General features: G+C 40.7%; 2 protein-coding genes across 5 annotated transcripts in view; both read right to left on the bottom strand.

Annotated features, from left to right (window-relative positions):
- Window positions 1-6,022: 6,022 nt before the first annotated feature.
- Window positions 6,023-14,208, bottom strand: LOC147821680 (uncharacterized). The gene is made up of 2 exons (XM_087199519.1): window positions 13,833-14,208; window positions 6,023-7,946 (listed from the first exon to the last, which is right to left on the bottom strand). Exon 2 carries the CDS (start codon window positions 7,903-7,905, stop codon window positions 6,694-6,696), a length of 1,212 nt encoding a protein of 403 aa, XP_087055645.1. The 5' UTR covers window positions 7,906-7,946; window positions 13,833-14,208; the 3' UTR covers window positions 6,023-6,693.
- A 5,202-nt stretch (window positions 14,209-19,410) lies between these two features.
- The window catches only part of Uspl1 (ubiquitin specific peptidase like 1), a 36,229-nt gene continuing 28,139 nt past the window's right edge, over window positions 19,411-27,500 (bottom strand). For all 4 annotated transcript variants that reach the window (XM_087199515.1, XM_087199514.1, XM_021236312.2 and 1 more), the window contains 2 exons: window positions 25,802-25,959; window positions 19,411-21,705 (listed from right to left, as the gene is read on the bottom strand). In XM_087199515.1, coding sequence (XP_087055641.1) covers window positions 19,808-21,705; window positions 25,802-25,959 — 2,056 coding nt within the window. In that variant the 3' untranslated portion in view covers window positions 19,411-19,807. The remainder of the gene's footprint in view (window positions 21,706-25,801; window positions 25,960-27,500) is intronic.

Below are 27,500 nucleotides of genomic sequence, written 5' to 3'. Positions count from 1 at the left end.
TCTTTAATCCACAAATTCATAGCCAGTTGGACATCAGTTTATAACTGCAAACAATTTGCCATCTTGCTAAACAGGCCTGGTTTGCATGGTTTGGGAGCCAAGGGGAGTGTTAGATACCAGGTGTGTTGTAGGAACACTTGAACATACTTAGGTAGTCTCTGCCTGCCAGCCGAGTAGGAGGACTATAATTAAGGGAGGACTGGCAAGAAGGGTACTTTACCAAGGTATTAAGTACTCACAGTAACTGAATAAATAAATGCATTTTCATCTGCAGTCTGAAGTATTTCACAGAGTTCTTTCTTATGATCTCTTGTTTCTGTGGTTATATTTAATCCACTGATTATTTTAAACATCTCCAATTCCAAACACTTGTGGTCATTTTAGTACTTTTGCTATTTGCAGAATCAATGTCTTTTCATGGATGTACCTCCTGATGTAATTTTGAGCCCCCTTTCCTTCTGTGATTTGCTGGGGGAACACTGGTAGGGACGTGGGAGTGTAGGCCTCCGTGGTGAATAGCTATCAAAAACCAAAATTTCAACAAATTCAATTTTATGATTTAATTTTTAGCAATTCATTAACTGAGCAGCATCCAGTCTACAAAGTGAAAGGTGTTTGGTTGAGTTGAGCAGAGGAGATAAGATTTTATAGGCAGAAAAAAGCAAGTAGAAACAAGAAACAAACGTGACTGGTTTTAACATGACTCTCTTACAAGGTTAAAGCAGAGGGGCCTCCTTACCATGCTGCCTCAGGCAGATGGGATCCCTTCTTACTGCTTATAAACAAGACCCCTATTCAACTGGCAAAGGACTGGAAGAAGCCTAGAGCTTCTGCTTCTTATTCAGTCTCTTCCCTTCCAGAGATGCCCATTCCACCACAGCTTTCCCACTACCCAAGAGGCCAGTGCAAGGCCAAGGCAACCATGAGAACCTCTTATCCTAATTCCATTATGACCTGCATTCTGATGGAACTGTCACCTTACAAACTCTAGGCCTCCTAGGATGTTAAAGGGCCAGATCTAATCTCACTCAATTGCCCAATCTCTCTTATCCCTGACCTCTCATCTGAGGATCTCCTATGGCCTCAACTCTGCCAAGTCTCTCCCCTGCCCTTGTGCCAAGGGAAATGACACTTCTCTGAAGAAACAGCTATTCCTACGGCCCTGCTCACTGTGGCTGTTTTGTCTCCCATTACACTATTGGGCATGCAGATGGGCTAGATTCTTCCTCGTTGCTATTTCAACTGCTCCCCATCTCCCTTAACACCACCCAGGATCTTTGAAGCAATCCTTTAGACTGACTCACCTGCTCCTGTTTCTTTGGTATCACCTCAGTATTCTTGGGTTATTGGTTCCAGGATCCCCCTTAGATCAAGTTCCTTCTATAAAATGGCATAGCATTTGCAGAGAACCTACTCACATCCTCCCATACACTCTAAATCATCTCATTTAGTGAATAATAAGGTCTGTACATAATTCAGTCCAGATACAATATTTTCAAATATTGAATTTAAATCTGCAGATGAGGAGCTCACAGATAGCCAACCACATGCTGTCTTTCCTTTAGCATGTTGGCTTCTGAATCACTCCTACAGCCATTTAGATTACATTGCCTTCCCCAGAGAAAATCCATACACCATCTGGCCTCTTCATTTCATCTGCACTTTTCATGCACTTTTCTTGTTATGCTTCAAAGGTGTTCATCACCAAGTTCTGCTGCCTCCAAAAGCTTAATTTCAACCACACCACTTTCTAACCATCTTCCTTGCTCCACCTGTCCTACCCTGGCATGCTTGGAACTCTCCTCCAACCCACCCTTTTAATCCTCGCTCCTTATTCATTGCAATAACCATTACCTGTGTCAGTCAGTTATTGCTAACAAATACCTGAGATAGTCAACTTATAAAGAGCCTTACTTGGGCTCAGTTTTTAGTTGCATTCCATGATCACTGGGACTGTGATAAAGAAGCATATCACAACAGAAGACTCTTCATGGCCAAAAAGCAAAAAGAAAAAGAGAGAAAAGAGCTGGAGTTCCACTGTCCCCTTTGGGGGCATGCTCACGATGGCCTAAAGACTTCCCACTAGGCCTTCTTAAAGGTTCCACTACTTCCAAACAGGACAAAACTAGAGACCAAGAATTTTTTTTTTTTTTTTAGTTCTTCTATTGGTACATTTTAGGTATACAATTCGTTTACATTTATCATTGGGTGTTTGTACCTGTACATGACATATCTTGGTTCTTATTTTCTTACCCATTACCTGTGCCCCCTTCACCCCCTCCATCCTTCCCTATTTACATAGATTTCATTTCCATTTTTTTTCCTTTCTCATAGTTTTTCCTTTCCCTCTTTTCCTTTCCTGTTCCCCTCCCTTCACTCCTTCGTCTTTGGAGCTTTTTTCCTATTTCAAATTATCAATTATTCATTTAAATCATTTTAACCCTTGTTTACACTATCAGTTTCTCACACTAGAGAAACTATTCGGTATTTACACACGTGTGTCCTATTTATTTCACTTAAGAGTATGGCCTCAATATGCATCCATTTAGCTATAAATGACTCTAGTTTTTTGTTCTTATGGCTGAGTAGTACTCCATTTTATTAAAAAAAAAAACAACATTTTCTTTATCCACTTTCCAGTTGATGGGCACTTGGGCTGCTTCCAAACTTTAGCTATTACAAACTGTGCCGCTATGAACATGGGTACACATATATCACTGTGGTATGAGTCTTTTAATTCTTTGGGGAAGATCCCCAGCAGGGGAATAGCTGGGTCAAATGGAACCTCTAGTACTAGTTCTTTGAGATATCTCCATACGACTTCCACAGTGGTTGCACCAGTCAACACTCCCACCAGCAATGGAGAAGGGTTCCTTTCTCCCTACAACCCCACCAGCATTTGTTATTTGTTGATTTCTTGATAGCAGCCATTCTTTCTGGGGTGAGGTGGAATCTCAGTGTTGTTTTCATCTGCATCTCTTCAATGACCAGGGATGTTGAACATTTTTTCATATATTTGTTTGCTGCTTTTACTTCCTTGTCTGAGAAATGTCTGTTCATTTCAGATGCCCATTTTTGAATTGGGTCTTTGAATTTGGGCGGTCTAATTTTTTTCAATTCTTTATATATTCTAGATAGTAGTGCTTTGTCTGAGGTACAGCTGCTGAAAATTTTTTCCCATATTATAGGTTGTCTGTTAGCTCTGTTGGTGGTTTCTTTTGCAGTGCAGAAGCTTTTTAATAACATGAGATCCCAGTTGTTGATTCTTTCTGCTGGTTCCCATGCTGCTGAGGCTTTGTTCATGAAGTCTTTTCCTATGCCAATGTCTTCAAGAATTCTACCTAACTTATCTTCCAGGAAGTTTAGTGTTTCTGTCTTAATATTCATATCTTTAATCCACGTTGATCTTAGTTTAGTGCATAGTGATAGGTATGGGTCTAGTTTCAATCTTTGGCAGGTTGAAATCCACTTTTTCCAACACCGTTTATTAAATAGGCTATCTTTCCTCCAATGAGGGTGGTTGGCTCCTTTGTCAAAGATGAGGTGGCTGAGCATGTCTGGAGTTGTTTCTGCATCTTCTAATCTATTCCACTGATCCTCAGGTCTGTTCCTTTGCCAGTACCATGCTGATTTTATCACAGTAGCTTTGTAGTTTACTTTCAAGTTGGGGATTGTGATACCCCCAGCCATGTCTCTGTTGCTTAGAATTGCTTTAGCTATTCTAGCTCTCTTCTGGTTCCAAATGAATTTTTGGATTGTTTTCTCTAGTTCTGTTAAGTATATTGTTGGAATTTCAATTGGCATTGCATGGAATCTATATAGTAGTTTTGGAAGTATGGCTATTTTTACTATATTGGTTCTTCCTACCTAGGAGCAAGGGATGTCTTTCCATTTTCTTGTATACTCTTTGATCTCTTTTTTCAGAGTGCTGCGTTTTTCAGTGTAGAGGTCTTTTGCTTCCTTTGTTAGATTGATTCCTAGATATTTCATTTTTTTGGATGCTATTGTAAAAGGAATTGTTTCCCTAATTTCTCTCTCAGTGAGTCTGTTATTTGTGTACAAGAAGGCTATTGTTTTTTGAGTGTTGACCTTGTATCCAGCTACTCTACTGAATCTGTCAATTAGGTCTAGAAGTCTTTTGGCAGAGTTCTTTGGGTCTTCTATGTAAAGTATCATATCATCAGCAAATAATGACAGTTTAACTTCTTCTTTTCCTATCTTGATTCCTTTTATTTCTTTCTCCTTTCTAATTACTGTGGCTAATGTTTCCAGAACTATATTGAACAGGAGTGGTGATAGTGGGCATCCTTGTCTTGTTCCTGATTTTAGCGTGAAAGTTTTCAGTTTTTGACCATTTAGTGTGATGTTGGCTGTTGGTTTTTCATACATAGCCTTAATCAGGTTAAGATAAAGACCTTCTATTCCAATTTTCTGTAGGGTTTTTATCATGAATGGGTGCTGGATTTTGTTGAATGTTTTTTCTGCATCTATTGAGATGATCATATGGTTTTTGTCCTTGACTCTGTTAATATGGTGTATTACATTTATTGATCTACAAATGTTGAACTGTCCTTGAATCCCTGGGATAAATGCAACTTGGTCAGGGTGTATGATCTTCTTGATGACCCTCTGTATTCTGTTTGCCAGTATCTTGTTGAGGATTTTTGCATCTATGTTCATTAGGGAGATTGGCCTGTAGTTCTCTTTTTGGGTTGGGTCTTTCCCTGGTTTTGGAATCAAAGTAATACTTGCTTCCCGGAATGAATTTGGAAGTATTGCTTCCCTTTCAATTTCCTTGATGAGTTTAAAGAGTAATGGCATTAGTTCTTCTTTAAATGTCTTGTAAAATTCAGCAGTGAAGCCATCTGGACCTGGGCTTTTCTTTGTTGGTAAATATTTTATTACATTTTCAATTTCACTCATTGTAATTGAGGTGTTTAGAATTTCTGTATCTTCATTTAACTTTGGCAATTCATATGTATCTAGGGATCTGCCCATTTCTTCTGTGTTTTCCATTTTATTGGAGTAGAGATTCTTGAAGTAGGTATTGATGATCCTCTGGATTTCTGTTGGATTTGTTGTGACTTCACCTTTTTTCCTTAATTGCATGTATTTGTGCCTTTTCTTTCCTTTTTTGGATAAGGTTGGCTAAAGGTTTATCGATTTTATTTATTCTTTCAAATAACCAACTCTATGATTCATAGATTTTTTTGTATTGTTCTCTTAGTCTCCATTGCATTGATTTCTGCCCTAATCTTTATAATTTCCTCTCTTGTATGAGCTTTGGATTCGTTATGCTCTTCTTTTTCTAGGAGCTTGAAGTTCTGCATTAGGTTATTTATCTGAGTTTTCTCTGTTTTCCTAATATGGGCATTCACTGCTATGAATTTCCCCAGTAGAACTTCTTTCATTGTGCTTTCTTGTATGTTGTACTGGCATTTTCATTTACTTGTAGAAACTGTTTAATTTCTTCTTTAATTACTTCTGTGACCCATTGGTTGTCCAGGAGGGTGTTATTCAGTTTCCATGTGTTTTGGGGGGTTTTGTGGTTTCTTATGTTATTGATCTCCAATTGTATTGCACTATGGTCTGATAATATACAGGGGGTAACTTCAATTTCTTTTACATTTACATAGACATGTCCTATGAGCTAGCATGTGGTCTATTCTGGAGAATGACCCATGTGCAGCTGAAAAGAATGTGTATTCCGATGTTGTGGGGTGGAACCCTCTGTAAACATCTATTAAGTCCATTTGTCCAGTAGCTTGGTTCAGTTCTAGAATTTCCTTGTTAACTTTTTGTCTAGATGATCTGTCTATTTGTGACAGTGGGGTATTGAGGTCCCCCACTACAATTGTGTTAGTGTTTATTTGGTTTTTCATGTCTATTAATATTTGTTTTGTATAGTTGGGGGCATTTGTATTTGGTGCATGTCCCGGCCCGCGGGTAAGTCAACGGAGACCCTAGAGGGGGAGCGAGGATGAGAGGGGACAGGGGACACGAGAGATGGAGACAAGACAGGTTTCTGATCAAGTCTCGTTTATTGCAGAAGCTGTTACAACATATATACCGTAGGGCTAGAGGGGAGGAGCAAGAGGAGGGTACTGGGGCTACTTCCTTGTTGCCGGGTAGATTTGTAGCAGGCCCGGATATGTCCGTAAAAGGCACTCAAGATTTCCAGCGGGGGGGGGGGGGGGGCAGGGCCCCCTACAGGTCCTCCCTTTTAAAATTATTTTTTAGAAAAGCGTCAGGAGAATCAAGCCTGCGGGGGCTGAGCCTGTCTTGGGTCAGAGCAACATACGTGTCTGCACCGTGCACCTTACCCGTCATCGGTTAACCAGAGAATCAAGGCTCTGGCACCTGTCTTAGGCGGCACACGAGGGCTCTCTCATTGCATGGCACGCTTGCTCAGTTGCCCGTCATTGGCTTGCCAGCCCGCTCACCAGGTGGGGCGAGAATTTTACGCCGTGGCAGAGATGGAATCGGCCCATGTAGCGTATGTCCAGCCAACATCCTGACAGTAATTTACCGCTGATTTTGACGTACATCTTTGTCTCCACTATAGCTCCAGGGGAAATCACAACCTTACAAAATCAGAACTATCCGAGGACATTTTAGTTACTAAGATTAACATAGGTTAAAATACAAAGGGGAATACAAGGCTTTTAAATCATATCAGCCTGAACCTTTTATCTAAAAATCAAAGCGATTTCTACGTATAAGCATTGGTATCCATTGTATGCAGCAGCATGACAATAACAGACAAACACATACAATTGCAATGGCAAGAAACAATTGTTTTACCCATTTTAGGTTGGGTAGCCATGAGGTCAACCATTTAAATAGGTCTCCGCCATCCTCATTGTGCACCTTATTAGCCAGGTCTTTCAATTGTTTTATTGTATCATCGATTTTTTCTCCATTGTCAGTCAAATTAAAACAACACATATTTTTTATTTTTTCACAGCCCTGGTGATGAAAAAGCAACAAATAATCTATTGCTGCTCGATTATCCAAAATAGCTTGTCTTTGTTCCTGTAATTCTTGATTAATCAACGCCAGGGCGGTGGAGGTGGCATTCAATCCTTTTACCACTTTACAGGCTAATCTTCGCACTGCCGCTTCCGCGTGCACCCCGATGGACGGCAGAGCAACAAAAGACCCTATCATGACTAACACTTCTGCATCAGTCAATAGACCCACATCATCATTACATCCCGGGGCGGTATACGGCGACCACCGTCTAATTCGATTAGGTACAATCAAATCAGTTCTGTCTGGTAATATCACAGCCAACCGACTCAAGCAACAACGAGTGTCACTCAAGTTGGCCGGAATGTAATTAAAAGTTTCCCTTTCACAAGTGTAAAACCAACCCATTGGCAAAGAGACATGGCAATTACTATACATAATTTCTTGTTCAACACGGCAGGACATGTTTTCCAAACGTTTAACTTGCAGACATTTAGTTGTACAATTTCTGTATACAGCACATTCGGTCTTATTAGACATAATTACCTTAGGTGAATATAATTTGACAGCATTCTTGGGCCTGTGACAAGTAGCAGATCCCCAATTGTAACTATCTGCATATGTGAGATTTTTTCCTGGGATATCTTTAAACAGAGTATAAGGCCGCAATGATTCCAATGGGGTACATACAGGAACGAGGCAACTTCCCAACATATAATGAAAGTTTACATCAGCACTTAGACAAAACTCAGACAAGTTGAGCGAGCCTGCCAACTGAATCCATATATTTTTCATGTGGTCTAACCCTTCTGAAGGCGACACCGCCCATACCCTGGTCAGCAACATCAGGGGAACTAGGTATTTCCAGCTCATCCTATTCTTGTTTTCGGATCGTTCATTCAGCCAGATGTCCTTCATGAGTTCCCTCTTCATTGTGCGCCGGAGGTCCAAACTTTAAGTGATGACGATGTTCCCTAAGATCACATGATATAAATTTCACTAAGGAGTCCCTTTGAGGAATTAAGACCAGAACAATATTTTCTGGGTGGCCACTTCTATATTCATCAAAGGGAGCTCCCATCTAAAAATCACTTTAATCTAATAAATTCCAGTGATACCTTGATCCAAGAGAAAAGCATATCTTTAACAAAATAACATCATCAATGTAACAATGGGTGAATATCCCTTAAAGAGAAAAGAACATTTTGAGCTCAATTACATGACCACGAACAACAAACACTAGACAAACATGTAAGACGGTGTAGAACATCAGGGTGCACCCAAACATTACTAGATAAGCTGAATTATATCCTTGCTCATTTTAAATTGAAATTGTGGGCGCCATTGTTAACTGATCAGGATTGGACAACGTCAGGTCATCGGCATCATCAGCACGCCCATCAACTTGTTTTACTAGGCGTTCTGGGAGCCATCTGGCTGACTTCATTTCCTTGGAGTAAATACACACCGATCCTCGGCCCCAGATAAGTACAGGATCGGGCCCGTGCCATGAGTGGTCCAGGGGGTCTTTCCACATCACCGAGGCAAATTGTCGTTGCGTCTCTGGTTGCCAGAAACGATTGGCTGCAGATGAACCTTTGGCATCCAAATTTAAGAAGTTAAGAATAAATAGTGCATGTGATATCAGGTTTCTAGGAGACCCCTTGGTAGGGTACCATTCCCCCTTTTTTATTTTGTCTAAAGTAATTTTGAGTGTGAGATTAGCCCTTTCTATAATGCCTTGTCCTTGAGGATTATATGGGATTCCCGTTATATGTGTTATTTCAAATTGTTTGCAAAAGTTGGAGAAGCCAGAGCTGGTATAGCCGGGACCATTGTCTGTTTTAATTTGTTGTGGACATCCAAGTACTGAGAAGGCAATGAGGAGATGAGCGATGACATGTTTAGTAGCTTCCCCGGACTGCAGGGTGGCAAATATGAATCCACTATAGGTATCAATGTTGACATGTATATATTTAAGATTTCCAAATTCAGGGTAATGCGTGATGTCCATTTGCCAGAGGGCATTTGGAATCAAGCCACGAGGATTAACTCCCAGATGAGGTGTAGGAAGGTGTAGAGTGCACGTAGGGCAGGCCTTAACAATTTGTCTAGCTTGTTCTCTGGTAAGCTTATACATAAGGCGAAGCGTGTGAGCATTAAGATGATGCAGTTGGTGTGCCTTTTGTGCCTGGTCAATTGGAATGGGGGCATCAGTATTTATTGAACAGGCCAAAACTTGAGGTCTTGTAGCTAGGTCTGCTAAGCGGTTGCCCTGTGTGAGTGGGCCAGGTAAGTTAGAGTGGGCACGAAGGTGTCCAATGAAAAAGGATTCGGATCTCTTTCTGATTAAATCTTGTAATTGGAGGAAGAGACCACCAGTCTGAGAAGCAAGTTTGATCAATCCACATGTTTCCAATAAGGGGACAGATTGAGCAATATAAGCACTGTCAGTAAAAAGATTAAAAGCTCGGGCAGGGAATGTAGAAAAGACCGCTATAACTGCCTGCAGCTCGGTTAATTGGGCCGAAGAGTGGGCGGTTTGGAACTGGGCAATGTTATCGTCCCACACATAGGCAGCCATCCCAGTGGAAGAACCATCTGTAAAAACGGATAGGGCTTCTGGCAGAGGAGAACAAGAAGTGACCTTTGGGAAAATGAAGTCATGTCTGTTAGCAAAGTCAATGAGTTTGTTGGGAGGATAGTGATTGTCCAATAATCCTGAATAAGAAGCGAGAGCAATTGGCCAGGAATCGGTAGTCTGCATAAGCCAATCGATTTGATCTTTAAGGTAGGGTTGGATAATGACATCAGGTTCCTTTCCAAAGTACATCTTTCCATGGTCTCTACCTAGAACAATCAGGTCTGCAACTGCAACATAATAAGGGTAAAAGGCCCGCTTAGGGGAAACTGGGAGATGAACCCATAAAAGGGGAGCGGTTTGCCAAAAGACAGCGGTGGGGGAGAGAGAGGTTCTGCAAACGATATATTGTAAAGGAGAGTTATAATCTACAAAGGTAATTGTCTGATTTTGAATGGCTTGTTCTACCGTGCTAATGGCTTTGCGCCCCTCAGCAGTGAGCTCCCGAGGCGAAGTGGGGTGGCTATCACCTTGCAGGGTATCATAGAGAGGCTTCAGGTCATGTTTAGTGAGCTTTAAATAGGGCATAAGCCAATTAATATCTCCGAGCAGTTTTTGGAAGTCATTCAGAGTTTTAAGACCGTCCAGCCGCAAGGTGAGCTTCTGGGAGGAAATATGACGTCCCTTCATCTGAAATCCGAGGTAACTGTAAGGGTCTTTTAGTTGAACCTTATCAGGGGCAATCTGGAGGCCACAAGATTCAAGGGCCCGCCGAAGGTCAGCATAACAAGCCAAAACCTCACTTCCCAATTGTCCCGCCACGAGAATATCATCCATGTAATGGATAATATACATTTGAGGCCAATTGTCTCGGGTGGATTGAAGTGCTGTGGCTACAAATGACTGGCACAGGGTGGGACTATTGGCCATGCCTTGGGGTAGCACTAGCCATTGAAAGCGCTGCATTGGGGCGCAGAAATTGGTCGCCGGGAGGCTAAAAGCGAAGCGTTTTTGATCTGCAGGATGTAAGGGAATGGTGAAAAAACAATCCTTTAAATCAATAATAACCTTATAATATCCAAGGGGGATGGCTACCGGTGAGGGAAGACCAGGTTGTAAAGCTCCCATGAGTACCATAGTTTTATTAACTGCTCTGAGATCTTGCAAGAGCCTCCATTTTCCCGACCGTTTTTTAATGACAAAAATGGGAGTATTCCAAGGGGAGTGGCTAGGAATGATATGGCCAGCATGAAGCTGCTCCTGCACCAGCTGTTGAGCTGCTAACAACTTCTCCTTGGAGAGGGGCCACTGATCGACCCACACTGGATCATCCGAGAGCCAGGTGATCTTTTCAGCATGGACCGCAGGAGTGTCAGCGACCCCTATGGAAAATGGCCCAACCCTGCTCGAGGGGGCCGAGGGACAGGCTCAATGGGGTGAGTAAGGCTAGTAGGGTGTTTTCCCAGCCCTGTTCCTGGAATGTACCCATTTTTAAACATCTGCATAGTGACAATTTCATTGGGGCTGGAAATAATTATCCCCATTTGTGATAATAGGTCTCTCCCCCATAAATTAATGGGTAACCCTGAGATGATATAAGGTTGAATGGTGCCCTGATTACCATCTTGGTCCCTCCAGGTCAGATCTTTGGCACTTTGTTTAGGATTTTGACTCTGCCCTATACCCTTGAGATGGGTGAGGGTGTCCTTCAATGGCCACGCCTGAGGCCAATCCTCTCCCTTTATGATAGTTACATCGGCACCAGTGTCGACCAACCCAGAAAACTGTCTCCCATCTAACCACAAGGTCATGAGAGGCTTTTGTGCTGAAAGTACCTCCGACCAGTAGACATCAGATGAGCCGAAACCCTGGCTGCCTCGGGCGTTTTTAAGAGCCTTATTAGAGGTGGAGAGAAGGGGAAGGAGTAACAATTGGGCAAACCTTTGGTCTGATTGAATGGTATTAATAACTTTGGGGGAAGAAACCATAACTTTAATTTCCCCAGAGTAGTCACTATCAATCACTCCTGGGTAAACCAGCAGTCCATTCATGGTACTGCTGCTTCGGCCTATTACGAGGCCAAAGGTCTCCTTAGGTAAGGGTCCAAAGACTCCCGTAGCAAGGGCCTGAACTCCCATTTCTGGGGTTAATACTGTGTGGGTGGTGGCACTGAGGTCCAATCCGGCACTTCCTTTTGTGGCTCTGACGAGGTCCGAAATGGATTGCTGTTTATTGGAGCAAAATTGAGCGCCCCGTAAATTTGTTTGGAATTGGGGGCCCGGGGCTGGCCCCCTTTCCCGTTTCCCGAATTCAAACCCTGGAGAGGGGGGAGGGGTCGGCCCTGGGCATCAGTCTTGGATCGGCACTCACTCGCCCAATGCCTCCCCCGATTGCATCGGGGGCAGGGCCCTGGGGGCGGAGCGTCGGGGCCCTGCATTTTAGCGGTCGGGCATTCTCTAGCAAAATGGCCGATGGCCCCACACCGGAAGCATTTATTGCCGATGTGGCGTTGTAAGAATTGTTTGACTGTGAAGCCTTGCATGGCGGCCGCCATGGCAAGGCCCTGTTGGTAGGCGGCCCCAATCTCAGAACAAAGGCGAATGTAGCCGGAAAGGTCAGTTTTCTTTTTATAGGGGCGGATAGCGGCCTGACAGGCGGCATTGGCGTTCTCAAAAGCAAGCTGTTTAACAAAATCTGTCCCTGTCTCCGCGCTCCCAAAAATCCGGCCTGCCGCCGTGAGAAGGCGGTGGACAAAGTCCGCAAACGGCTCGTCCGGCCCCTGCCGGATATTAGTGAGGGAGGCACTCACGTCTCCTTTGGAAGGGAGTTTCCTCCAGGCCCTAGTGGCTGCGGTCTGAATCTGGGCATACAACCCCACGTCAAATTGCATTTGCTGGTCGTTAGCGGCGTAGGCCCCCTCCCCAAGAAGCATGTCAAGCACCCAACCATTCCCCGCCTGAGCATTGCGTCTAGCGGTCTCTCGACAATTCTCAACATACTCAGATTTCCATAATAAGTAGTCACCTCCTGCAAGGGTGGCACGGGCCAGAGTCTGCCAATCAATTGGGGTGAGCCAATTTTCTGCCACCGATTCTAGAATAGCCATGGTGTAAGGTGCAGTGGCCCCGTACTGAGCCGCAGCCGTTTTAAGCTCTTTAATAACCTTAAAATCAAAGCCGCCATGGTGTCTCCATGCCTGACCCTGTGCGTCAACAGTCTCAGTGACAGGGAAGGCTTCCACGGGCTCAAGTTCTAGGGGTACCCTTGACCCGGACGGCACCCTGGGGGTCGCCCCTCTAATGGGGGGTCGTGGCTTATGGGTGTCCTCTATAGGGACATTTCCATGAGCCTTGCCTGTTCTTAAGCCCTCAAGCTGGGTAATAAGTTCTTGATGTTCCTTTTCTAACCTTATCTGTTCTTTTAGAAAGTCTATTTTGTCCCGGAGTTCCTTTTGGGGATCAACAACAGGATAGGCCAAAGCGGGAGTGCTGGGGCCTGGACGGATATAAGGAGGGGGGCACCCAGAGCCGCCCCGCAATGCTTCCCCCGCAGACTCGTCAGTTCCGGAGTCCTTTTGGGGTGGATCTGGTGGCGGAGGCAAGCAGCGATAGGCTTGAAGGGAGGGATATAGGGGCGGAACCTCCCGCGAGGGTGGGGTTGCCTTAGAGGCAGTGATGGAGGAAGAGGAAGCGGGGGTCCGGCAAGGCTTTGCCTTATAGGGCTTGGCAGGGATCGCGGCCGTTTGGGATTGGTCCGAGGGAACGTTATGTCCGTCGGGGGCGGGATCATCATCACTGTCAAAGGACATCAAGTCCTCTTCCTCGTCTGGCGAGGAAGGCGTGGCCTTAACTGGCCTGGGTCCCGGCGCCAGATTGGCGTCCCGGGGAACTGCGTCAGTGTCACCAGCGGGTGTCAGCTCCTCACCACTACGGAGGGCTACCTCCCCAACCTGTATAGCCTGAGCTACCAGTGGATCCCTTGCTTTTTGGGAAATAATATCATTAATCAAATTCCAATATGAGAACGCCGCAATCGGGACCTTCCCGGGTCCGCAAGTGGCATAATAATCCTGGAGAGCCTCCCCCACCTTTTTCCATCTCTCTTCGTCAATGGTTCCCTCAGCAGGGAACCAGGGACAGAGATGTTTAATAAAATCAAAAAATTTCAGCAATTGTTTGACTGTAACCTTTACCCCTCGTGCCTGTAATGTCTTCTTGAGACCTTGCACAAACAGTTCGTGCTGACTAATGCCCTGTCCCATAATCGCTGCTCAACTTACCGAGGTGCAAAAAGACGGCAGGTCCACGTCAATCGCAAGCCTCTTCTATGTCGAGTATGCTCTTTGTTCCTCAATCTTAATCTTAGGGCCCCTGAGCAGCGTCCTTCACTGGATCCCCCGTTCTCTGGCCCCACGTTGGGCGCCACTTGTCCCGGCCCGCGGGTAAGTCAACGGAGACCCTAGAGGGGGAGCGAGGATGAGAGGGGACAGGGGACACGAGAGATGGAGACAAGACAGGTTTCTGATCAAGTCTCGTTTATTGCAGAAGCTGTTACAACATATATACCGTAGGGCTAGAGGGGAGGAGCAAGAGGAGGGTACTGGGGCTACTTCCTTGTTGCCGGGTAGATTTGTAGCAGGCCCGGATATGTCCGTAAAAGGCACTCAAGATTTCCAGCGGGGGGGGGGGGGGGGGGCAGGGCCCCCTACAGGTGCATATATATTTAGGATTGTCATCTCTTCCTCTTGGATTGTTCCCTTCACAAGGATGTAGTAACCATCTTTGTCTCTCTTAATTGGTTTTGGTTTGAAATCTACTTTGTCTGCAGATAAGATTGCTACCCCTGCTTTTTTCTGGGTTCCTGTGGCATGGAGAACTTTTTTCCATCCTTTTACTTTCAGTCTATGAGTTTGTTTTTGAGTTAGGTGTGTTTCTTGTATACAGCATATTGTTGCATTTTCCTTTTAAATCCATTCTGCCAGTCTATTTATTTTGATTGGTGAATTGAGGCCATTAACATTGAGGGTTATAATTGATAGATATTGATTTATCCTTGTCATGATGTTCTACTTTTGTTGGCTCTTTTATTTCTTATTTTTTCCCCCTTTCCCTTTAGTGTCTTACCTTGGCTGGTGGCTTCCCTCTGTTGGGCCTCATGGAGTTGTGATCTTCATTGCTTTTTTCTAGGATATTGTTTAGAATTGCTTGTAGTGTTAGTTTGGTGGTCATGAAATTTCTCAGGTGTTGTTGTGGAAGTATCTAATTTCCCCATTGATTTTGAAAGATAATTTTGCGGGATACAACAGTCTAGGTTGGAAGTTATTTTCTTTTAGGGCTTGAAATACTTCACTCCAGGTTCTCCTTGATTTGAGCGTTTGTGTTGAGAAGTGTGCTGTGATTCTGATGGGCTTTCCTTTGTAGGTGATTTGTTTCTTTTCTCTAACTGCTTGTAGGATTTTGTTCTTCTGTTGGGTTTCTGGGATCTTGACTATTATGTCTAGATGTAGATTTTTTTTGATCAGGGCTAGTTGGAGTTCTATATGCCTCACTTATCTGTATGTCCAATTCTCTACCTCTGTCTTGGAAGTTTTCCACTGTTACTTCTGAGAACAGTTTTTTTTTTTTTATGTCAATTGTGCTTTCTACTGTTTTTTCATGGAGTCTTATCAGTCTTATGTTATTGTTCTTTGCATCGTCTAGCAGTTGTTGGATTGATTTCTCATGGTCCCTTACTAATTTTAAGAAATCTCTATTTTCATGATCTCTAACTGCAATCCTGTCTTCTATATCTGATATTCTATCTTCAGATTCCCTTAATCTCCTGTGGATACTTTCAATGGAGTTTTTGATCTCCTGAATATCTGTTTGAATCTGTTTCGTGGATTCCATTTCTTTCCTATGTTGGGCAATCATGGTTTCCATTTCTTTCTTATGCTGGGTATTCTTGGCTTCCAGCATGTTTCTGAGCTCATCTATTTTTTTATCTGTTTCTGTTCTAGATCCTCTAATCATGTCTTTCCCTCTGCTCACCATCTCTGTGGATATCTGGGAGATTATTTCTTTGAATTTTTCTAGAGCCTCATTCATCTGTTTTGTTACTTCCTGTGCTATCAGTTCAGGGTATCCAGGTGATTGGTTATGGGACTTTTCCATCTCATTTCCCCCAGGATTTACCCTTGGTGGGGTGAAAGTCTGAGTTTGTGCCTTGCTTAAATGTCTTCTCATCTTTTGTTTTTGGTACTGTCCTTGGTTTAACTCCTGGGTTGATAGTTTGCAATTGCTTATTGTAGATACCTTTGTTACTTGTAATTAGAACTCTTATGGAATGATTGCTTCTCAGAGGTGTCTTCCAGATATAACTGGTCTTTTAATTTTGAGTCTCTAATGACTCTAAGGCTATCTCAGTTTCCTTATACTAGGAAGGTTCATTGACTAGATCAATACCCACACCTTAGCCCAAGTGATACAATCAGCAACACCATTGTATCAAGTACATCTCTGAAAATGGCATTTTGTGGTCGTTATTAATCTATCACCTTTAGCTGTGTGATTTAAATCAAGATTGAGGACCATCCCAACATATAGTGAATAAACTCTTCAATATAACAACTTTACCCTTTGGGATGGGGAGTTAGAAGGGGTTGGAGAGGGAGGGACAGATGGGAAGAAGGATAGGGGAAGGTTAGCAGTGTGGCCAGAGGACACAGGTGAGAAGGAAAAAGAGAATAATAGGAAAATAAAGAAGAACTCCGAATGAGGACAAAAAGGGAAGATGAACAATGTGGGAGAGGAAGAGAGTGAGTGTAAGAGAGAGAGAAAGGAAAGAGAAAAGAAAGAATAAAAGAAAAAAAAGGAGAGAAAAACAAATATTTGCAAAGAGTAGAGAAAAAAATTAAAGAGGAGCAAAAGAAAAGAGAAAAGAAACAAAACTAATAATTCTAATTTTGAGAATAAAAAATAACAAAGAAGATGAAAGCCCTCTTTCAGGGTATGTTTCTGCTGGCACAGTAGACAATGTGGGTAGCACTATGAAGATAAAAGTCAATGAGTCTCAGCAAGCTAGTTGCAGACCCATGAGATTCAGGCAGATTTCTGACTGCCAGTCCCAAGTTGAGCTCCCTGTCCTCCTGTAGGGTTGGATCCTGCAGAGTTGTATTTCAGGTTCCAGCTGCCCTTCCCCTGAAGATAGTGCCGGTCCTGATGGGAGGTGAAGATGACTCCAACTTACCCAGTACAGTGGTCTGGTGGTCCGGTGTCCTCTGCATCTTTGTAGTGTGGAACCAGGTGGCTGTACAGAGAAGAGGCCAGAGGAGGCGGGGGTGGGGTGGGGTGGGGGTTGTCCAGTGGATTGCTGCCAGGGCGCAGGCTGATTCGGTGTCTTCCGCGCGGCTCGCACCCTTGGTATGGCGTCCCTGGAGACCAAGAATTTAGTACACAGGCCTTTGGGGGACATTCCAGATCCAAACTACAGCATTGTCCATGCATAAAACCCTTGTTTTTTGCCTCTGTCTACTATGGATAAATCCAGCTTCCCACATTCGGCACTCTGACAGGCACCTGAGCAGCTACACTGGAGAAAACAAAAAAAACAAAAGCCCACCCCCCCACCCCATCTTTGCTGATCTCAGTTAAATGTAAGACCCTAAATACCCAATGGGTTTCCTGAATGGCCCTATTGGATTAGCTGTCCTCGCTCTGAAACTAGTTCAGCAAATTTCTCTTCAACTCCTTCCTTCACACAATGGATCCATTTGTTTCCTTGAGAAAATAAGCAGACGGCACCTTTTTCGTTCTTTTCTCACCAGTTTCCTAATGTCTGTAACTACGTACTCTTTCCTCATATTAAAATAAATTTTTCTGGCCCTTAAGGTCACACCTCTTCTACACTGGATCCCATCCCTACAGAATCTGCTCCTACAACTGCTGATTCTCATCTACATGTTTCCCTCCAGGTGATATTCACAAACACATAGGAGCATATTATGACATCTTCCATCTTAAAGACAGTTAACAAAAACCTTGACCTAAATAAGTTATCTTTGAACAGAAACACAAAAAAAGGGCCATAGTTACTGACTGGTTCAGAAAAATGTGATTAGGGCCAGAGATGTAGCTCAGTGGCACAATGCCTGCCTGGCAAGCACAAGGTCCTGAGTTCAATTCTTAGTACAGAAAGGAAGGTGAAGAGGAAGAGGAAAGATATAGAGATGTGATTAGAGGCTCACAAGAACCTAACACTGTATTAACCCTAGCAACAAAGGTTTAGTATTTCCTATTTTAGGATTTCATGGTGACTTTGCTCATGACTACCAAAAATACCAAGAATTGTATGTATACCTTCTACTACCACCTAACATGTCATCTCGTTTAGAAGACAAATTCTTCAAAGTGTAAAAATTTATTTTCCTGTCTTATCTCAGATCTACAATAGTGCTAAACCCTTAACAGTAATCTAAAAACACTTGTTCAATTGTAATAAACAAAGGATGAACAAGTAATTCTTTAAAAGAAATTCAACTAATAGTTACAAAAAATGTTCAACCTCAATAATAAACTTGGAAATGTAAACAAAAAGTCGAGGCTGGTTTCTTCTTTGTTCCTCCAGTATCATTACCTCGAGCTGGTGAGGGTTCAGGAGAGTCAAGCAAGCCATCATTAAAGACTTTAAGGGCTGGATGTGGTGGGGAGCAGGCTTGTAATTCCAGCTACTCGGGAAACTGAGGTTCCAGGTTTACCTGGGCAATTTACCAAGAAGACCCCTATCTCAAACAAAACTTTAAAAGTGTACACATTCATTGATCTAGCGATTTCAATTCCAAACAATAAAACCTGGATCTGTGCAGAAATTTACAAAGTATTACTGCCGCACAAGGAACAGTAACAGAAGAGTACATATACATCATCTCAGAATCTTAAATTAGTAAAACAAGTTATCCATACATGTATGGCATCACTAAAATAGGTATCCAGAACAAGACATGGAAAAATACTAAATAGTAAGGAAAAACATCATACAAATAGGTGTATCTCATTCTTAAGTCTGTGCATCAATACATAAAAATGCTTGCACTAATTATCACTGGGATGATTCAAAACTCAAGTTTTCCCACGGAATATATATTACCTTTATAATCAAAAAAAGGATAAATTTGGGGATAAATTTGGCAAGTTATTAAATATTGAGTTCCTGTAAAGATATTTTATCACTGACTCCCATTCTTAAACCTATTCAAATCACTACAGTGGTGATGCTGTTTGGGGATCCAAACTTTAGAACAAGGAGTGACAAGCTCAACATATCTGTGGTAACCATTTCTACTCAAACCCTGCTCTACAGCTTACCAGCTATGTAGTTTTATCTGTAAAATGTGATAAAAGCATCTCACTCATAGGAATGTTGAGTTTTAAATGAATTAACATTTAATATATAATGGAATCCAACATGTAGCAAGCTTTGTAAGCATTGGTTATTCTCCCCCATAGAACTGTTAGCTGGAATCTCACTTTGGTTACAGATGTCTTAAAAGGAAAGATGGTATTTTAAGGGCCAGGGATTTAGCTCAGTGGTGCCACTGCCTGCCTTGCAAGCGCAAGGTCCTGAGTTCAATTCCCGGTACCAAAAAAGAAAAAGAAAGATGGTATTTATGACAACATGCAACACTTTGTACACCTTCACAAAGAGATTGCTTTTTCTTTTTACAGATCATGTATTGATCATTTAATATTACTCAGAGTTGTAGTAATAGTTTCCTGACATCCTTTGTAAGGAGAGAAAAAGAGGCAAGTGGCATTGAGGAAGCACCATACTGGGCTAAGAAAAAGGCTTAGGCTCTTATGTAAGACCACAGAACCAGAAGCAAAACTGTCACACAATCATGTTTTATAGCACAATCTGTCGGTATAAACTATAGTTACTCTTGAGCAACATAATCACAACTTAAAATCCAGAAATTTAATGCACCCAGCTGTACAAATCGTTAGAAACTAGACATTTTTTCATCTTTAACATCTGAAATCCTCATTCTCCTTACAAGTACTTTACCACAAAATGAAATCAATAAGGAGAAAACAATTCCTGATTATTTTAATTTGTATAACAGGTTACATGCTTCATGGGCAGAACCAAAGGTAAACTTTCAGCAGCTTAAATTTCATTCATGGTTATTACAAGGACAGTGTATAAACACCACCTGAAAACATAGTTAAGTTTTTCTAACAGCAATAATAAATATTGAACTAAAAAGTTAACAAGTATTCAATAATTCTCAAACAGATATTCATCAAAATGAGGTAAGTCTAAAGTGTCATTTGCTGAAGAAGTTAATGCAGTAGAAAAAAACTCATCAAAGATATCAGTCTTCATGGGGCTCTCCAAGTTTAATGTCCTTACACAGGCATTGTTTATTTGTGAGACTGGCTGAACTTCACATTGGTTCCTCTTGGGGGGGCTGCAATAATTATGCTCCTGTTTCAGTTGTATGTTCTGGGAATTATCAATTAATTCAGTAGGTTTTGGGGCTGGGATATGGTCGTCTCCCATTTCCAAATACCTAAAGTCAGTTTCCCCATTTTCTGAGAACTCTGTTGAAATACTTGTAGGAGACAACAATTCTGCTAAAATTTCTTCATGAGTTTGATTATTATATGAGGACATACTAGAAATAGTGGCACATCCAGACTTACTATCTGCAATATCAATCTGATACTGCAGTTCATTTAACAAATCTTCTATTGATTCACAATCATTTGGAGACTCACAAGGGGGCCCATGTTCTAAATTTTCACTAGGAAGTGTTTCACTTTGAGGGGAAGACATGAGAGCAGCTAACTTCTTCTTTTTGGCCTTTAGTTTTTTAAGAAGTTTTAGACGAAGCTTATGAATCTGACCTTCAGCTGAGTCTCCATGGTTTGCTGAAGAAGTCCCATTTTCCCTTCTGTGAGAAGGGTGATTGAGGTAAGCGCCATGTGAGGTGCTTTCCCGCTTCTTCAGAAGTTCTGAAGCAGCATTCTCATTTGTATGTGAATGAGCAGCTGTGTTCTCTGACAGTGGAAGACCTGGTGGAGGGTTGCTGAATGCAGAAGACTTATCTGCAGATCTACAAGCTTTCTTAGATACATGGCTAGTCTTTTGCTTTATACTTTTAGTTTTAAAGCCACCAAAATTATTTGCCCCTTTAACTGAAGGCTGCAAATTAGTTACAGTGTTTCTACTATGAGCTGAAACACAAGACGGCATAAAAGAAGCACCCCTGCTTAGCAGGCCTTTAACCCAACTTCCCACAAAGGGTTTCTTCTGATTTTCTTTCAGGGGCTGATTCTGTGATGAGCTGGCTGTCACAGAATGTGGATCTGCTGTAGCTTTTTTCTTCAAATTAGATACCTGAGATATAGAAGGCTGTTCTGGTTCTAATTTCTCAGTTTTCCATGAAACAGATTGTTTTAACTGAGTATCCTTTTCAACTTCCACTGACTTTATTCCCTGTATAAGACCAGCAACATAAGTATTATTCTCAGGCTGAGTAACTGCAGTATCTTCTGTACTCAGCTGTACCAACTGTGTGTTTGTATTTACAATTTGCAATGGGAAACTTAAATCCATGAACTGGGCTTGGATAAGCTTTTCTTTACACGGAGCTGACAGTGAAGAAGAAACTGGTGAGTTTTGAGATTGCAAAGTGTTTGTTTTGACAAATTCTTTATTTTCTGCCACAGGCATGTTTTCTGGTAGGAATGCTTCAGTGCTAACCTGAAAAACTGAGGCAGTTTTCCAGACAGTTCCTTGAAGTGTCAGAGGTAAAATATTATTGTCAACCCAAACTTTTGGATCTGAAAGTATGCAATCTTCATGAGCCACAGCTTTGTCCTGTGGAAGAGTATGAGGAGCAAGTGTCAGAGATGTGGGTAGAATGACCGAGGTCGCTCCTGCTGAGGCAGCCTGACCCACAGAATGCAATGCTGGAGATGCTGGTTTCTCTTCACTGGAAGCAGGCTGATCATTAGTCTTCTTAAGTGGAAGGCAGGCAGCTTCTTCATCTGTCGCTTGAGATGTTTTTCTTTCCCAGATAACAATATGTATCTCTGAAGCGGGAACTTCCAATTTCTCGTGCCTTTGAGCACATAAACCTTTTAGGTCATCACATTCCAGCCAACTTCCTGGGGGATGATAAAGAAAGTCAGAGGTTAGACCTTCACAAGCCACCATCCTAGGTCCACTTCTGGCCTTTGAATCTGCTGGACTACTGAATACACATCAAAGAAGAACACTAACTAACCCATGGCCTTTTCCTTGTCACCATTCTTCCCTGCCAAATGTTAAAGTCCTTAGACTAACATATGAAGAAATCTGAAAAACCGGAGTAGTTTTCTGGACAGTTTACACTCTTCTAAAATACCCACAAAAATCAGGACAAACTACATTTAATTTTTGGGTCTTAGAATATACTATCACCAAATTTATCCAATATCAGAAAATAGAGTAAGTTGCTTCATCTGTATCAATTTTCAAAATACAATGAAGTTTGTTATCTCAAGTACCAATAAAATTTGTTTCAATTCCTATTTCTGAGTTTGTCTTCTCATTTATCAAGCAGGAATGAGATGACAAATGACAAGGGACAAGTTTAAAGACTAGGGATATTTTCTACAGTATCAAAACACTGAAGCACTGAGAAAAAAAATCTGTGAAGTCCATTACTTATAGTAGTGTGCTTATTGGCAGTTATTTTTGCCTGCACAATTTCAGAGATGTGGTAGGAAGAGGAGTCATTCCGTAGCTGAGTGAAGCAAAAACGAGGAGGAGTAAGGAAGTTACTTGCTTAAACTATTCCTTAGATGGGAAAAAAACGACACCTATTAAGATAGCTCCTATTAAATAAAAATAAATAAAAATATTGGCAGATGTAGAGAAACTGCTTGTGTGCTGCTGATGGGAATATGATGGTACAGAAGCTGTGGAAACAGTCTAGCCATTCCTCCAAAAATTAAATACAGAATTACTGTAAGACTTAGTAATTCCATTTGTAGGTATATATCCAAAAGAACTGAAAACAAGACCCAGATCCCTGTTAACCAACAGTAGCACTCTTCACAATAGCTAAAATGTAAAAACAACCCTGAAAATATCCTAAATAAAACAGGAGACAAGATGACAAATTCTGTATGATTCCACTTGAAAGAGGTACCTAAGAATTGTCAAAGTCAGAGACACAAAGTAGAAGAGTGATTACCAAAGCTAGAGATGGGGGGGAGATGGGGAGTTAATGCTTAATGAGTAGTTTCAATTTGGGATGATGAAAAAGTTCTACACACTGATAGATGTAAAAAGCTTTAATGTCAATGAATTACAAACCTAATATTAATGGTAAATTTTATGAATACATTAGCACAATAAAAAATACACACAAAAAACATAGTTGAGAAGTAAAGGAATATGGCTAGAGGATGACAGCTGGTGGGGGTTAAAGAAAGTTGTGTTTATATTTTGCTTACTACCATGTGACAATTTGAGAAAAGCTAACTATAGGTCTGGATGAGTAACAGCTTTCCGATAATCAACAGGCATCTGTGCTTTTATTACTGATCCCCACTGTATGTGTCAGTTATCTATATATTTAGGAAAAAAAAAAGATACAAAAAGTAAAACGTCATGAGAAATTTGGCCTAGCAAACAGGTAGCAATTTCTACGAAATTAAATGTGGTAAATTAATAAAGCACCATGTTAAACATCACCGTGTGAACTATAAAATATTTTGTATTCCTTCAATTACAGTAATGAGAACCCAAACCACTCTTTTTTCAAGGGAGTGCAGTATTTTAGGCAACATTGTTTTAGCAGTAGAGAAGAGACAATCAATACAGCATTCTTTAACATTGCCAAAAGTGTTTACAGACACCTAAGCATACAAAGTGCACTACAAGTTCCTTTCCATATTCCTTGTACACAAGCATCTACCCTTTTTAAAACATAGACTGCAGGGCCAGGGATTTAGCTCAGTGGTTCTGGCGCCTGCCTCGCAAGCACAAGGTCCGAGTTCGATCCCTGGTGCCAAAAAACGAACAAATAAACGAAAAAACATAGATTGTTATAAAAAGCACACAGAAACAACTCACAGCTTATATGGATGTAGTATATCCATCCTACTCACTTTTTACTGCTGAGAAAGCTATTATCTGTCACAGGCTTCAGGCATCCTATACGGGACTAATTTTGAACAGGGAAGTTAAAGGAGAAAAATACCTTCCCTCACCTGCTACTTCTGGCCAATTTAGCTGCTAATAGACTAGTCAATTTCTAAGTATTAAATGAGAACAATAAACAAGTCTAAGATTCAACATATTAAAAAAAAAAACTTTTCCTAAAGAAAAAATTAAAAACTAGAGTTAAATGTTTACTAAAGTATAATATCTGATATAAACAAAGTAAATTGAGTACACAGATCACACAACAAATACAGATTCTGACAGTTAAGTCTGATAGTTCAGATCTGCTACCCGTCCATACATATAAACACAGCCATTCAAAAATTTTGTGTTTTATGTGGATACACACTTCTTGAATCTACTATCTTATATCCACTAAAACTCTGGACTTTTTTTTAGTTTGCCTATATCAATTATTTTCTACCACGAACACATCTGGAGAACTTTAAAACAATATTGGTATTTTGGCCTAGTCCCTAAGACTGATTTGTTGATTTGTGGTACAGTCTGGACATTTTTATAAGTTAACCAAATGAATTCTTATATATGCTATCAGGATTGGAAATTATGCTGTACTTGAAATGTATTTTACATTCCCTGGAGTGCAACAAAAGTTGAAATAAGTTTTTTATTTTGGCATGTTATTAAGAATTTATCTCCTCCCAAATTCTGATATAGGGTAAAACTTCAAGGTAATAATTACACTACAATGTGTTTCAGTTTGAAAAGTGCCTTTCAAAGTATAGTATTGTATCATCCATCCAAACCTCCCCAGGAGGAAAATATCAAATATGCAAAGTACCCAAACAACAGAAAATGGTTATATCAAGATAGCCCCTTACTAAGGGCCTGATACGACACTCTAAGGCAGTGGTGACTTATCTATGGCTTGCACATTACTGTGTTTTTAAGAGAAAAGGTGTTAATATATGAGTTGCTGTTTCTAAACTAAAACCTCAATATTCAGGTTTAATTGCTGGGTTGGCATTTTGTGGTAAATAAGTGGGTTCTGAGTTGCAGTATGGCACTCAGTCTCTAAAAGGTTTGCCATCACCGCTCTAAGAAGACAAATTATCTTGTCTAAGACAAGAGAACACTGAGGAAACAAAGTCAGCATTAAACCATACAGAACAAATAGAAGGGAAAAAAATCCCCAAAACCCATGGACTGTATTTGTATTTATTCAGCCTTCTGCTGAGAAGCTTAAGGAAAGGTGTTACCGTGACCGTATCTGTTAGCAAACTATGATTTCAGATTCTACTTCAGTGACAGAAGAGCTAGTCTAATGTTTAATAGTCTTAAACACAGAATTTGCTGGGCATGGTAGCGCATGCCTGTAATCCCAGAACTCGGGAGGCTGAGGCAGGAGGACCACATAAACACAAGTCCAACCTGAACTACATAGCGAGACCTTGTCTCAAAACAAAACAAAACAAAACAAAATTTTGTTTATACTTACAATAGCCAACTAAACAAAATTTATTTTTGTTGTTCTCGATTAAAAGGCTTCAGTTTGATGTACTTCCCATTTAAAAGCATAAAGTATCTAAAAAATTAAAATTCCCACCATTCATTTTTCTATATTGGACATATATTACTACACATGCAATTTTATAACAGTAAAAATATTAAGTGAAGAGCAAACTGCATAACAGCAGTATATGATTTCATCCTTTGTCTAAAATATATACAGACATACATACATACATACATATATACACACACACACATATATATATAATGCATAGACCTATAGATACATGATGCAAGAGTTAGGAAGGATACTAAACCCACCAAACTTTTAATAGGAGGGAGAGAGGGGCAGAAGAATTAAAGGCAAAGACAAGAATAGAGAGAAAAGGGCTGGGGATTTAGCTCAGTGGCACTGCACCTGCCTGGCAAACACAAGGTCCTGAGTTCGATTCCTGATACAGGGGAGAAAAAAGAATAGAGAGAAAATAAGACAAGGCAAAATTTATCTTAAAAAAAAATCCACTAGTATTTGGTTTCCACGCCTATTATTATTTCAAAAACATTTTAAACACTTACCATCAGCATGTAAATTCCATGTTATGAAATGATCATTTGCTTGGTACTGAATTACAGATGTTATTTGATAAAGACAGCCTTCAAAATGAAATGCATAGTGCTGCAAGTCACTCCGTGGTAAACCTTCTACGAAGTGCAACATGAATATGGGAGACATTCTAGGGGAGAAGGCAAGAGAAGTCAAATTTAATGCCATATGTCTGCTTATACAAAACATTGATCTGAAGTGAATTAGACTAACTAGATGAATTCTTCTTGAGGATCTCCAGATGCGTGCCTTAATTAGAAATGGAGAATTCACTCTACGAAGTATGTAACACTAAACCTTTTTGGAATAGTATCAATGACAACTGGAAGCCTCATGCAATAAGACTACAGACCATAAAAGAAAAAATTGCTCTGTAAGCAGCAATAATGTTTTGACTTAAAGATCTCATGATAGCTATTTTGTAGAATTCAAAGGAAAAAGTCCAAATCTTCCAGAATTCTTTGGCCTCAAGTGCCCAAACTGTTAGGTGGGGTAAGTTATATGTAAAAACAAGGTAATAAGCCTAAGATATTCAAATGAACATTAATTTGACCTTTTTCTCTCTGGTAAAAAGTAGAGAGGTCTATTAAGATTTCGATCTATGAAAAGTTTAATTTATAACTAAGTACAGAAGAAAATAAAACATTGGGTTGATATGTTATTAATTTCAAGATGTCCATAATTTCAAAAATACAATTCACCATTACTGTGACATATCAAACCAGAAAACAGAACCCAGAGATGGGACTCAAATTTAACAAAGCTCTCAGGATTTAAGAAAAATGTTGAGTGTTCCTTTTCCTAATATTTAAACAGCTGTCAAAACTTAACATACTTATCAAAATTTATTCAGCTGAAATAAACTTGAATCAATGTCCACAATGGAAGATTGTTCAGACAAGGAGTAATTTGTAAATACTCTTTGTTAATTATTTTGTTAGAGAAAAATCAAGTCCTCAAAATTTTAAAACCTACAAAGTCCTAGAAACTGTAACACTGACCTCTTTCCCATCACTTTTTTATATTTTTTTAGATGAATCCAAGGTGTCATGATTATAAAATGTACCACTAAACTATACCGTGCCATCAATATTGAAGGAAAGAAAAAAAGCATAAAGAGACATTAACACTAGCTTTCCAAAGGCAACAGGAACTAGCCTCCATACCACAAACAGCCACATCTTGTGCAAATGGCCTGGAGTACATGCTTTTATTTTCATTCCAAATATGTGATAATCCATTATTTCAGAACATGCAAATTTATCAAGGTGAATGTTATGCACATCTGAACAGTAATAAGGTAGGCCTTTGGCAGAAAAATATCTGCCAATGTAATTTTTAAGTTTCATTACATTTTAAGGTCTATTATATCATTTCAACTATGTCAGACTCTGACAAGAAATGAAAATATGAGTAAAATAACCCATTCAAATAACTGGACTTATCATACTAACTGTAGTAAGTAAATGTATGATTAGAACAATTTATTCAACACAGGTTTACAAACTTTTTTTGGAAGTTAAAAAAACCTTATATTAAATGATAAAGCATTTTCTGTCAAACAATGAAAACTTAAATTACCAAATATAACTTAAACTATTTTATATATCAATATTCTGCCCAACATTTGTAGGGGATGGTGTGGTTTATCTTCTTAAAAAATGAAAGCCT

The sequence above is a fragment of the Heterocephalus glaber genome, unplaced genomic scaffold, assembly GCF_053883595.1.
Source record: "Heterocephalus glaber isolate CG9 unplaced genomic scaffold, H.glaber_assembly_v1.0 deba00001720, whole genome shotgun sequence".
NCBI classification, from domain to species: Eukaryota; Metazoa; Chordata; class Mammalia; order Rodentia; family Bathyergidae; genus Heterocephalus; species Heterocephalus glaber.
Note: the sequence above shows the minus strand (reverse complement) of the source record. Positions and strands in the feature narration are given on the sequence as shown.

Coding starts and splice junctions, on each gene's coding strand:
- LOC147821680 (XM_087199519.1), bottom strand. CDS start 7,905: ATGAAGAGGGAACTCATGAAGGACATCTGGCTGAATGAACGATCCGAA.